This window comes from Pleurodeles waltl, chromosome 8 (assembly GCF_031143425.1).
Source record: "Pleurodeles waltl isolate 20211129_DDA chromosome 8, aPleWal1.hap1.20221129, whole genome shotgun sequence".
NCBI classification, from domain to species: domain Eukaryota; kingdom Metazoa; phylum Chordata; class Amphibia; order Caudata; family Salamandridae; genus Pleurodeles; species Pleurodeles waltl.
Window position 1 is genome coordinate 425062076 of NC_090447.1, and position 14753 is coordinate 425076828.

At 39.5% G+C, this 14753-nt stretch overlaps 1 protein-coding gene across 2 annotated transcripts in view; it reads right to left on the minus strand.

The window, feature by feature from the left end:
- Positions 1-14753, minus strand: part of PPP2R3B (protein phosphatase 2 regulatory subunit B''beta) — a 396604-nt gene that overhangs the window by 79230 nt on the left and 302621 nt on the right. For both annotated transcript variants that reach the window (XM_069204311.1, XM_069204312.1), the window contains exon 8: positions 6508-6556. In XM_069204311.1, coding sequence (XP_069060412.1) covers positions 6508-6556 — 49 coding nt within the window. The remainder of the gene's footprint in view (positions 1-6507; positions 6557-14753) is intronic.

Genomic DNA, 14753 nt, shown 5'->3' on the forward strand with positions numbered 1-14753 from the left:
TTGGATGGGGACATTGTTTCTTAGCACACTGGAACTCGTTTTTATAAGTTGTTGGAAGACCAACGATATTTGGAGCAGAGCTCTCGATCTGCGTCGGAAAGCGCAAAAAGAAAGGAAATTATGTCGGAGCACAGGGGTGCCACTTATATAGGACTCAGCACCACCACAGGGCAGATCAGAGTCAACATAAAGCCGCACAGCACTACCTACTGGCGCATGGAAGCACTGGTGATGAAAGGTTTTGCAGATCCAGTCTGGTGGATGGGTGTTATTCTAAAGTGAGGAACCTGCAGTTAGAAGTGTCCATCAGAATGTATCACTTTGGACAGTTTCCAAAACTACAATCCACTCTTTCAAACTTGCTAATCAGGATATTTTGGTAAACAGTATCATAAACTGCATCAACTTAGGGAATACATGCAACTGCCTTCAAAAGGTCTTCCAAGATGTGGTTTCTGTTCCTTACATTTGTCTTAAAAGTGATCAGTGAAAATGTGACCGTCTCAGGTAGTCCCACAGTTGTCTGCCCATTTCTCTTACTAAAAGACTCATATGATTCAAGGGTTTTTAACTGTCAGCTATTTGCAAGAGCCTTTGGATCAGCAGTCTGCTTTCTTTAACAGAGGGAGAGGACTGCATGCTTGATGGACCAGGCAATGTTTAATTTAGGAAGGACGCGTTCACAACATTGGTAAAGTCTGTGGTGAAATGTTCCTTAATGTGCGCTATGGGGAAGCCTTACTACTAAGTTATACACTGATCTTGAAAGCAAACCTTGTCACTTATTTATAGTTTTGCAAGCAAGAACTAGATTCAAATAAATATTAGCATGCTTTACAGCAATTCAACAAAGTCAGAATATGCATTGAAAAGTCTACATGGGGAAGGGTGGGGGTCAAGTCTTCAGGACTTAACAGGACGGTTACAAAGGAAATATATACAAGATAAAGATATGTGGGAGTAGGAGGCAAGAGCTGGGAGTAGAGGGACTGTCCATTATAAGAGGATTAATAAGGAGCGTGTGGTAAGGGGCGGGACTAAGGACATTCTTCAGAAAGAACATGGTGGAATACGATCAGTTGAGCATTCAGAGGAGCTGCATGAATTCACAGCCGATCCTTCTTCACCTCACTTTTGAAGAGTGACAAGTGGGTGTAACCAGCTGGAGGTGAATCATGACTTAAGTACTGAACACAGATAAAGTGTTCAAGTTATATTCTGTAGATTAAATTGGAGGGATTGGTTCTTATGGCAGGAGCAGTAAAGCTCCATGTTAGAAATTGGGTTTGTGGTTGGCCGAGGAATGACCCTGTCCTAGCAGGACCTACAATCCTAGTCAGGGTAAGTCAGATACACACCCTAAATACCACTCTCTGGTAGCTTGGCACGGAGCAGGCATGCTAAACTTTAGAGGCAAAGTGTAAAGTATTTGTGCAACACTTCAAACAGTAAAACAGAGAAAACACCACATAAATGGATAGCACATATGATTAGAAAAATATAGCTTTATTTAATGAATCAAACAACACTAAAAGAAAAAAACATCCAATAAATAGAACTAGAGATATACATTTTTTTAAAGAATTAACTGTAATATAGTGCTTAGAAGCAATAAGTTTCTATGTGGGTATGTGGTCACGATTGACCGAGACAAAGTCAAAAGTTCAGGCAAACCACGATGGAGCTCAGGTCGGATACAGGGTCCAGTCTTGGCCCGCTGAATAAAAGAACCTGATCTGGGTTGCGTCACCATCGAGTAGATGTGTGGTGCAGCCGCAGCGATGTGTCGGTGTTGGGCCACACAGAGGAGGCGAAGAGTCAACCTGCGCCCAGCAACGGCGGAGATGCGTTGGTTCCGAGTGAGATGCACTGGTTCCGAATGCGATGCGTTGCTACGGCTCCTGCAGCAGAGGATGCACTGGGTCCGAAAGTGATGCACTTGTTCCGAGAACGATGTGCTGCGTTGGATCTACACAATGGAGTTGATGAGCCAGTTCCAATTCCTGCAATGGTGTTGTTGGACTGGTTCAGACTCTGACAATAGCGTTGATGCATGGATATCTACTAGAGCATCACTTTATACCCACTTCCAAGGGCCTAGGACTGGATTGGCACCACTTGACCGGACAAGACTTACAGCTGGCAGAGTCCAGGTGCTGTAGCAGGTGAGTTGAAAGTCTTTTGTGTCCCTGAGGCTTCAGAAAACAGGAGGAAAGCCAGCAGCAAGCCCTTGGAGTAAATTTGGTTCTGGGTTGGAGAGATGCAGGTCCAGTCCTTATCACTACTAGGCAAGGAGGGCAGCAGGTAGCACAGCAGAGCAGAAATCCAACAGAGTCCAGAGGGTGACTGGCCTTTCAGAAGCACAGCTGTCCTTCTTCCTGGCAGAGTATCAATAGGTGCAGAAGTGTACTGAGTTGGTGGTGTCTGAGGTCCAGTACTCATACCCAGTTGTGCCTTTGAAGTTGGAGAAACTTCAAAGAGAGGCCTTTGAAGTGCACAGAGTCCCTGCCCTTCTTGCCTTGGCTCCAGACGGAGGGTATTCAGCTGTGTGTGGGGCAGGACACATCCCATTCAGGTGTGACAGAGCCTCCCTACCATCCTGCCCAGGATGGCCCATCAGGCTTTGGATGGCCTATCAGGCTGTGGATGGCCAATCAGTCACACCTAAGCTCCCTTTGTGTGTGGCTGTCAGGAGGGAATGCACACACACAGCTGTCACCCACCTCAGATGTGTATTCCCGTAAGAAAATGTCAAATTTGTAAAAGTGCCATTTTCTTAATAAAATGTAAAATCTTACTTCATCATAAGTTGTAATTTTAAGTTGTGATACCAGAGATACCAAATTTGGGGGTCCCATCTATTTCCAATTGGTTATTATACTTATAAAATGTAATAAGGCAATCCCAATGTTATCCTATGGGAGAGACAGGTCTTGCAGAAGTTACAAAAATGAATCTAAGAGTTTTTCACTACTAGGACATGTAACAATTAAAGTGCATGTCCTACTTTTCAAATACACTGCAACCTACCCTTGAGCTAGTTAGGACATACCTTAGGGGTGTTATATGTATTAAAAAAGGAAGGTTTAGGCCTTGCAAGAGGGTTAACTTACCAGGTCGACATGGCAGTTTAAAACTGCACACAGGCTCTGCAATTGCAGGCCTGAGACATGTTGAAGGGTTACTTAAGTGGGTGGCACAATCAGTGCTGCAGGTCCACTAGCAGCATTTAATTTATAGGTCCTGGGCACAGGTAGTGCACTTTACTAGGGACTTATGAGTAAATGAAATATGCCAATTGTGGATAAGCCAATGTTACCATGATTTAAGAAGAGAGCACATGCACTTTAGCACTGGTTAGCAGTGGTAAAGTGCCCAAAATCTGAATGCCAGAAAAAACGAGTGTAGCAAAGCAGGCCTGAAGGCAACACGTCAGGGGAAACCATGCCAAGGATGCCGGGTTCAACACTCCAGATCTTAGATGTACTGCCTAAGAAGGACAGGGTCAGAGTGCGAGTTCCAGAGTGATAAAAGTCTAAACTTCTCAGATTTCAGGATCCATTCAAAATGATGAGTTTGACGGTGAACTATCTGTGAGTTCTAGTGTGTATAGCACTGTGGGTGATACAAGCTAGTTTGAATTGACTTCTGGTTTCAATTGGTAGCCATTTATGGGTGACTAGCAGGGGATGATTACATTTGCTGGTACCTGAAACCATGTGGGGTCTCAAAATGAGAGTTTTGGGAATGTCCGTCAGTAATGTATTTCCATAATCAGGTTTTGTGACTATTGCCATATAGACTTGATATCTTTGGTAGAAATAAAAGATTAGATTTTCAGAGAAGCCATATTGCTGAAGTGATGTTGGGTCATCCAAGATTGTTGCTACTTCATCCTTCTTCCAAGTGCGGTTATGTCACCAGGGGAGACAAACATTACGCACAGTTGAGTGTCGTCTGCGTATATGTGGACATAAAAATCTGACTTACTCAGGAAGGTGATCAGAGGTTCTAGGTAGAAGTTTAAAAGGGTGAGTGGAGGATGAATCCTTGAAGGACTCCTTGTTGTAGTGGTTAGGGGTTGATATGTTATTTGCCTGTTTTACATGCTATTATCTGTTTGAAAGGTATGATTCAAAACATGATAAAATTGGGCCCTTTAGGCTCATTTGTTCATTCAGGATCTTTAAGAGAGAAACATGGTTGACAGTGTCAAATGCTGCTAACGAGTTTGGGAGGTCTAGCAGGCAGGATGCACCCTTGTTTCAGATAGCAAGAGCATCATCGATTATTTGTACAATAGACAATTAATGCTACAGTCAGAGCTTAATCCTTGTTGGGGAGGACTTGGTAGGATGCCTAATTCGATGAATGTTTTCAGTTGATTTACCACACAACAATAACCTCTTTTATCTCCATATTTTTTTAGTAGTTCCTAAGAGATATTTTACATCATAGCACACTGAACATTTCAGTTTCCCGTCTTCTTTTGCTAATTAAAATGATCAAGTCACCAGTTTTGCTTTTTTTCTTTCTCATGGATTGACTATATTTGTTTCTAACTTTTCCGTTACTGAAGGCTTTTTTTGGAGCAGTTGGGTTCTCTCATCTATTTTTAGCTGAATTGAGGAGTAAGCACTTTAGAACTCCACATCTGGCTTTGTTGAGAAGGCATGGGTTGTAATCCATATTGAAAAGATGGAAGTTAATCATCAAATGTTTTGAAAAACAGTAGGGTTGCACCACTTTGGTACTCTGATTAGCTATTTGTGTGTTGTGTGTAATTTGATGTGTGCAAATGTGAGCATGTAACCAGCTGTCTGCCTACATTTTCAAATATGCCTAATCTTTAAATTTATTTTGATAGGCTTGTTGCTCAGAGGCAGTATCAAACAGTTTTCAGGTGCCAAACATAGGTGTTGCTCCCTTTTCTTAATCTGATATTAACTTCACTATCGGTATAGTGAAGGAACCAATACTATCTCTCTGTCTACTGAGTTGATCCATAGCTTCGCCAAAAGCAACACAAAATACTACTAGCATGATTCAGAATGTTGGTTAAAACACAACGAATTTGTGGATTTGACTCAATGTACTTTTGTTTAATTTGTAGTTAGACTTAATACTGCTGTAATAAAGTGAAAAATAAAGTGTTTGATTAGAATACTGTTTATTTTTCAATTAATACACTTCAATAATATTTACAGTTAAGGTTATAATAACTGAATGTAGTTACATCAAAATATATGTTTACCAAATGTAAGGATTTTCCTTAAGGTTCGAATAAGGTTGCTAGTTCTAATTAAAGCTAGGGTACGAATAAATTGGAACACAAATACCAATAGAATTCATTTTAAGACTTTGGACTAGAATTGACATAATCATGTGATTACTTTTTAAACATTCAAAAAGTTGACAAAAATAGATGTTGGGTGAAAATTAGCATTAATGCATTATAAAATAGTATTTATATTTCTGCAATTTAAATTAGGGGCAGATTTAGTGTTGGAATATACAACAGAGTATAACTTTAATTAGGAACTCCAAATATAATTAATTTCAATGTAGGGTTAGTTTTAATTACATTTAATCTAATCAAATTAAATTAATATTAATGTAAAATTTAGGGGAGGAAAGGAAGGTACGGTTTTAAGAGAGAAATAAAGGCTATTCTAATGTTATTCACAGGTAGGCAAAGTGAACACAAGATGTAAAAGTTAGAAAGAAAATGTAGGAGGAAGACGAGAAAAAGCAGTCAAAAGGAAGAGATACAAGCAGCTCAAGTGATTCATGGTATGTAAAGCATACATTTTTATTAATACATTTGGCGGTGCTGAGAGCCGTGGGTGCTAAAGCCCACTTTAATGAATAGACTCTTCATTTCAAAGCTGGGTACTGGACAACGTCATCATCTTAGTTAAGATCTAGACTTTCTGCAAAGGATTCCACATTTGAGTTCATTTAGAGGTTGTTCCAGAGAGTTTTTTCATTGGGAAGTGTAAGGATTACAGTGGTTGCCCACCACACTCCAGTGTTTTTTCCTTCTATCAGATGGTTGATCTTTGCATTTGACAATATCTCAGAGGTGACTATATGTTTTATTCCTAGGGTGTCAACAAATGGTCTAGGAGTGACATCTGTTTTGGCCTCTAGTGAGGGAATTTGGCTTTGTGCTTTAGGTTCTCATTAGTGTGGTGATGTTTAGTTTTTATATTTTGATGGGTGGGTGTTGAGGGTTAATTGAGAGTTTTGGATATGGTGAGGGTTGAATTCTGTGTTTTGGTTACTTCACAGGGTTTCTTCATCTATGTTAACAGAAAGTAGTCACTTCTGTGGAGGGTACAGGGGGAAAACAAGAACCTGCTAATACGGCTCTTCATTCCACACTTTTAGAGTAATTGAAACTCTAACTCCTAGTATGGCACAAGATATCACCTATATTGTAATGTTTAGGTTATGTAGCCGTGCACACAACTGCAGACCATAAGAAATGAAAACAAGTCTTACCTCGTTACGGCTCCTGAGAATATTCTCTCTAACATCCTATTGGATATAGCTGTTGATGAAAAAAAGAGCAAAGAATACTTAGTCAACACAGTCAGTGATGGACCTTTAACATATTTAAGCCATACATATTGAAATGCTCACATCTACTTTTATTTGCATCTGCAACAATGCCTAAAAATACCTAAACCCATACCTATTATCCACTCACCGAATGCAATAATATTAAAGTACCACTACTAAACACTAACATTACCATAGCTCCTGAAAAATACAGACGTGCTGCAGTACCCATGGCTCTATGTCATAATTTTATATTTTACCTCTGGGGTGGTCCATCTGCCCCTCCAACCTTCTCCCCAAAGTGCCAGAGCATCAGTGTGTCCCTACCCTTTCTCCTTATACCCTTTTCAAAAAACGTTTTAGAACATGGACTTCCCCAGGGACAAACCACCCTGATTTACATAACCTACCCACCCCGAGCCTCTTCAAAACGCACATTTCTTAAAAACTGCTGGACAAATTTACACCATATTACAAAAAAATCATGTTGAGTGTACTCTAATGTTCTGCTAAATTTGGTGTAATTCTGTTAAATTGTTTTTTTTCCTGTATCATAGAGCAAAACTTCCTGTTCGTATTAACATGGGAAATCAATGTTTTGCCCACCCACTCTCCTTTTTTCCGCTTGACATGTAAGTATGAATCTTTTTATGAAGGAGCTGAGGCGGATGAGCTTTCTCTTGGACAGTTTTGTGCACATTCGTTAAACGGCACCTAAGTATTTTTTTTGTTTTTATTATTTTTCTTTCTCTCTCTCTCTCTCTCTCTCTCTCTCTCTTCTCTCCCTTCTCTCTCTTCTCTCTCTTCTCTCTCTTCTCTCTCTCTCTCTTCTCTCTCTCTCTCTCTCTCTCTCTCTCTCTCTCTTTCACATACATTTGTGAGGTTAGTAAATTGGTGTCTATTTCTGATCAGAAAAAGGGGGCTGTATGCGTTCTAAAGTTGGCAAAACATGTGTATGTTCACTGATGGCTCTCTTTCCATTTATTGTTCGTTTATTTCCATCCTCTGAGTACATGCCTAGTACACCCTTAGCAGGTTTAAACTGGTCGATGGGTTTCCCCTTTTCTGTGGGATTTATTTCCCGAGCACGAATCTTGCTAATTTTTCAAAATGTGCTTATTTCAAGGTATCAGGAAAAAATAAGCCAGAATTGTATTTCTTACAAATTCAAATGGAACTGACAAAACTCAAAAATCTCCTGCTTGTGAGTTTAATTGGAAAAAAAAATGTAAGTCTTCAATGACCACCCGGCACAAACAATTTTTGCTTCATTGAAGGGAAAGATTTCTTTACGGGAGCTTTAATGGCAAATGCTTTTTTACCTCCTCCCCACTCATTTAACTTTTCCCCTGCTTGAAAATTAGCCAGTTTCACAAACAATGTGCTAAGGTTCATGCACATACATCAAATGTAGTAATAAATATTATAACTCAAAAGACACTTTTTATGGGAAGACTTTTCCATGTAGGGGAAGTCTGGTTTAACCATAACTGTGGTAGCTCGTCAGAAGGTGGTAATAGTTAAGTCTGCTTTCTGATAAACAGAGCTTTTTTTAAATGTGATAATAACTTTGGCCCCATTTGATGAATCTTCACAGAACTTTCTGAAAAAAAAGGTCATTCACATAAGCCCCTTCCTGGAAAGTTTCAGGGTGATCTGTCGGGCAGGGCCGAAAAAAAAGGGGGGGGTCCCAAAACGTAAAATTCTCATACATTTTCCATACACTTCTTCAGACACTGCTACAGTAAAAACTGATGAATGGAAGTAGACCAAATTTGGCAGGAAGCTAGATCTTGGTCCGCAGATTGTGCTATTTGTGATTTGGTGTAAATCCATTCAGTACTTTGAGAACTTAAGGGTCAAAAATAATATATATTTGGACGGTTGGGCTTGTGAGAGTCCTGCGAGCCTCCCGTGAGAGGGCAAATTTAAAAATGGAGGCCTGTAATTGATCAAGAGGCCTGTTTTTCCTGTGAGCCTTCACACTCTTCCAGGAGAGAGAGGCTCCTGCATGTCTCATGAGTGCAAGCACTCTGAATGTCTGGCTGTTTAAAAGTTAAAAATGAAACGGCTGTCATTACTATTTACTTAGAAAAATTGGAGATGTTGTGGAAATGAAATAAAAAAGCTATATAAGTGGGCAGCAGAAAGGCATGTTGTCCCCCTCCGTTTAGAGAAGAAGTGTCTAAGGGATAAATACTGTGGAGAAAATGAATGCATATTGTTTTAAACAAATTTGTACGATCTTGCAAGACTCTTGTGGGATCGTGAATAGTAAAAAGAAGTAGATGAGTTCTGAATACATTCCATTAGTAGAAATCCATATTAGGGTCATTGATTTTGAGAGGAAGTGTGTGCGAGATAAGTACTGTGAAGAGTGGATGGTTAATTCTTATTTTCAAAAAAAGATAAAATCTTGCGAGACTTTTGCAGGATTGTGACCAGTAGAAATGAGTAGGTGATCTTTGAATACACTGTAGTATGAATACTTGCTACTGAAGGATGGAGGATTCCTGGTGATGGTGTTTGTCAGAGTGTACTACTTACACCCGTCAGCTTTGTAAGAGTTGTGTGTATAGTTTAGTCTCTTCCCACACCCATTATTAGAGAGAGGGGTGTTCACAGGGAAGACAGTCCCTGGACAAAGCATACTATGCACAACTGTAATCCAAGAGAGGTCTCAGCGGAGAGCCCAGTCTCTCTCCACACATGATAGAAAAGGCTAGTCCATGTACAGTCTAATATGCACGCCTGTCATATGAGAGAGAGGTCTGACAAGAGGCTAGTCCATGTACATGTTCTACTACGCACATGCATTATCTGAGAGAGAGGTCTGACAGGAGAGGCCAGTCCACTGTAATGAACAATTCTAGATGTACAATCTCGCAAGTGGGACGTGAGAGCCAAACAGGAAATTCAGGCCCCTCTGAGTCCATGCAGGGGATTCTGTGTCTAGCTCCAGCGAGTGTCTCACGAGAGCCATCACTTCTAAAATAAATACATATTTTTAAAAAATCCAACCACCTTTTAATCAGTACACTATTATACGTTACCATTAAATAGTAACTGAAAACATGATAAAGAACCTTACAGACTAGATGACAATAAAATATAGATGTTTACTCTCTAGGGAGTCTCCTGCGAGCTTCTCCCAAGAGCAATGACACCTGAAAAAAAAGATGGCTGGTGACATCTTCTTATCAAAGTTTCAATAACTAAGCAAATCAATAATTTCTATTAACTATTTATCTGTTTAATACTCACACACATTTTACAAAGAATTTTGCAAACAGTCAAACATATGCTATTTTGTTATAATAAAAAAAATTCCTTTACTAAAATAAAATCTAAACACAACATATATTATACAGTCATTCTATCATACATACATCCACAAAAGTAATTAATTCACATTAACAAAACCCTAAAAATTCACAGAAAAAAACATAAGGTTAAACTAATGCTATAGTTACGTGTATTAAAAACATCTGTTTTGTTTATAAAAATTAAAAAAACTTAAACATTCACTGAAAAAACACAAAGACTAAAATAATGTTAATTTCTCAGTGACAAAGTTAACGTTTTGAACTAAAACAAAAAACAGAAATTCAACAGTTAAAGATAGCAGCACTAACTATAACTTGTACCTAGCCATGCACTGGTTATGACATCACTCTTGGCATGTTCTATGACATTACTAATGACATCTCAAATGACTTCATTGATGACATCATGAGTGATGTAATACGATATAATTGATAATATCATGAGTGATGCAATATGTGAGGTCATAAGCAGTGCATTGTTGGGGGGTGTAGGTTATAGTTAGCTCGGGTAACTATATTTGCTGAATTTCTATGGTTTTGTGTGTGGAGAACCTGATCCTAACTATAACGTCCCTGTAACTTTTTTTTTTCCAGTGAATTTCTAAGGTTTTTTAAATTCTATTTCCTAACTATAACACCGCTGTAACCTTTGTTTTTTTCGTGAATGTGTGTGTGTGTATATATATATATATATATATATATATATATATATATGTACATGTATGATGTGATTATGTTACTTACCCTGTAAGAATCTGTTCGTGGCATGCAGTGCTGTAGATTCACATACTCTGCATACTTCTGCCATCTAGTGTTGGGTGTGGATGTGTGCAAGTTGTATTTCTTTGAAGAAGTTTCATGAGTCATGAGGTAAAGTGACTCCTCCTCTTGGTGATAATGCACATGAGCAAACTCGATCGGACTGTTTTCCAGCAGTCGGGAGTGGAGTGTGAGTAAGCGTAAGCAAAAGAGAGATGTCCATGCATATGAATGTGTAAGTAGATACTGCAACGGCCACAGAGGTCCGGGTGAGGAGGGCGGCCCCATGTGAATCTACAGCACTTCATGACACAAGCAAATACTTACAGGGTAGGTAACATAATCTGTCCAATTATGTTAGTTAGTTAGGAGCTGGGGAAGGATGAAAACACTAAACATAAGTACAGCAAGTGTTCCCAGCGACAAGGTGTAGAGGGGTTACCTACTGAGTAGGTGTTCCCACTACTTGCCCCAATTAGCTTGAGCTCCAAACTGGGGTCTTACAGTTTTTCCAGAGTATTCAACTCTATGTCTTCTTTCTGGAAAAACCCAGAACTACATCAATGGCCTACACGAATGTTCGTTCTCCCTCCACGTTTTTGCCACCATCAAATGTCATAGGACATCGGAGATACAGACTTTTGAGAAACTGGTACTCGGTAAATTGGCCAAATATGAACAAAAAATGTTTTGTCCCATACAGCCTCTCCTTACAAGAGAAAGAAGCCCTTAACCTTCTCCGACAAAATTCCTCACTGGTCATTAAACCAGGATATTGATACTTATAAAGCAGAAATTACAAGACAATTGTCTAATAAGACCACTACTTGAAACTCAACAATGACCCCCACTCACGAGATTCAAAAAATAATTTTAGACATCACAGACAAAGGTAAAAAAGCAGGTTCCCTCATCCTTAATGAATTTAACTTTCTCAACACCAGTTCGCCAAGAACACCAGTTATATATATATATATATATATACATATACACACTATATAAAATTAGTAAAAATGCTGTAACGCCCCCTGGTCACCCTTTTGGTCAGGGTCTATATTGGAATCCTTAGGACGCTATATCGACTTTTTTTTTATCAAGGACTTTGTTCCTAAGACCCATGCTATGTTAAAGACACCATGGAGATGATTAATCAAATTGAACATTTGCCTTTTGATCAGAATTCAAGTATTCTTTGTACTTTGGATGTAGAATCCCTCTACACCAATATTCCCCAAGAAGAGGGCATTAGTATTATCAAAGCTACTCTTGACCAAAGGCCCTGTCCCCATTTGGTTCTGACCCAGTTTATTATTCGACTCCTGGAATTATATTTGTCTCAGAACTTTTTCTATTTTGATGGTGATTTTTACCAACGGATCAAGTGCACATCTATGGGAGCTGTTTTCGCACCAAACTGTGTCCATTTTGTTCATGGATTACTTAGAGACTCACAACATTCTAGCACAAAGTGATCCCTTTTACAACCATATAGGGGTATGGAAACAATACACAGATGATATTTTCATGGTTTGGCATGGGTCAGAGATTACCCTTCATGAATTTGTAAGATGGCTTAATGATAACCGAATGGGTCTTCAGTTTACCTAAACACATAGCAGATCAGAGATTGTATTTCTTGACCTAAGAATTGGGGCAGTGAATGGAAAACTCCTCACATCCCTACATCGCAAACCTACAGAGGGAAACACCCTCCTCTATTACACTAGCAATCACCCAAGAGCCTTAAAAGACTCACTGCCCTTCTCACAATTCGTTCGTATTCGAAGTGTTTTTTCAAAGAAGATTTTTTCACAGAAGCCCCGGTGTTATCTGATAAACTACGAGCCAGGGGCTATGCATGTAAATTGATTAAACAATCCATGAAACAGGCAAGGTATTGCCGTAGGGATGCTTTCCTCACCCCATGGACAAGAAAACGAGTGACCGACGTGTATGTGTGACTACTTTTTCCCCGATATCCACCAACTGAGGAAATGTATTCTAAACATTGGGCTATACTCACTGAGGGAGTTCTTAAGCTTGAAGCCTGTTATTTAATTTCTGGAGAAGCAAGAATATTAAAGATCATTTAGTACAGGCCTCCTTACCCTTCAAAACCACTAATCCCTCACTCACACAACTGTGGAGACTTCTCCCAGTGCTAGGACATGTGGTAATTGTATAGTATGTCAGTTCACTAGTGAGTCTTAGATGTATGAACATGACAGCATTAACATGAAGTTAAATCAAGTTTTCAACTGCAATACTTTAAATGTTATATATGGTATATTTTGCCCATATATGAAAGTCAACATTGGTCAAACCACACAAAAGATCTGTGTTCACATCTGCCAGCACAGAAGCCAAATTCAATGCAAAGTGTCCAATGCACCACTAGTGGGGCACTTTTTGGAAAAGGGACATACAGAAAATGATCTCTGGTGGCAAGTGGTAGAAGCCCTCAAATCCCCAGACAAAGGAGGTGACATCTCTTCCTTACTCAACAAAGGGAGTTAAAATGGATCTTGTGTACCAACAGCCTACACACTTGGTTGAATAAAATGGAAGACACGACAACACTATGATAAGCTTCTTACAATGGAATACTTTGTTATCTTTGCATGGGAAGCCTTGTAAGAACCCTCATGGATACTCTCCCACAAACAATTTTTGTCCTTCCTAAATATACTTCACATAAGCCCTCTTTCTATATAATATGTATGACATGTTTATTCGGTTTTATGTTATTATCGGTGCTTGTTATTGATTCGCTTTTCCTCCCTTTTTTTCCACCATGTCTCACTTTCATTAATCCTTCTTTTCTTCAGCCTCTTCGGTCTCGTGACCCTCCCTAAGATGGGTTGGCCTCTATACTGACCTTTTCTTCTGTGAGGTCCATTTCCATCCCTTATCTAATTCTTCGTCGATTCTATCACAAGTTGGTTTACTTCTTCTCATAGGCGAACCGTACTCATTGCCCTTAACTGCTGGCCCCCTACGGCCTCCCCACCTTTTCAACTTCCTCAAACCATATTCGCCTGGCAAGGTTTATCCTTGATATATTAAGTTGTGAGTCACTTTTCACCAGGACTACCTTTGTGCCACAGGGCAATTAGTCCCCGCTTTCGCACCACCATGTTTCACTATTCTCAATGGCATCCAGATCAATGGTTTCGCAGGGGGTCCCTTGTCCATGCTGTGTGCTCTTCTGGTCACTTTAATACCGTTATCCTCTACCTTTTGGCACCTGATGGTGCATTTGTATTGGCCTCCCACACTGCATTGGTTGCCATCACTCACACATCCGCTGTCCCCCTTCAGTCAGTGTTTTCATTTTTCTTTCTATTAATATTACTCAATAATCTTTTTTCCTTGTTCCTTCCCCTCCTAATCTCCTGTCCTCTCTCTCTCTTTCCTCCTCAGCTGTGGTATCGAACCGTCGTTGACTAAAGTTCCCTGACAGTCTTGTAACTAAGTTAATGTGTACGATCATGGGCAACATATGTATGTGACTTATTCTGTAATATCACAATGAACTTGTATGAGGACGGTTGCTTTTAATGTTTTTGGTTTCTCACATTATTTGTCTATTTAATAAATGCAAATACCATTTTGAAACAATTTATTCTACTGTTTTCATAGATGTCATTGCAATTCTATGATTATTACGGCCATCTTATTTAATTCAGGGACCATTGTTCTTTTACAGCTGCACAGACTGTAAAGCAAAGCCCTCCAGAAAGCAGTAGAAAACTGGTGGGTGTTGCAGTTGTTTGAAAAAGGGTATGTAGTACTGCCTGCCCTACATTTGCTTGTTGGCCTGCTAAAACATCCATACAGTAATGTTTTGTGAAAGTGTATGGAGTTGACCATGCAACCACTTTACAGATTTCAGCTAGATGCTCCTATGTTACTGGTGTAGTGTGCTCTAAAAGGTGGGCAAACTTCTTTTAGCTTTGGGATAACAAGCCTGAATGCATTTATTATTATTGATCAAGTCGTTAGTTCTGTCAATACAGTACATTAAAGCTATTTTTACATCTAGTGCGTGAATGGCCCTTTCCGCAACTGAATCTGGTTGGGGAAAGAAAACTAGTAATT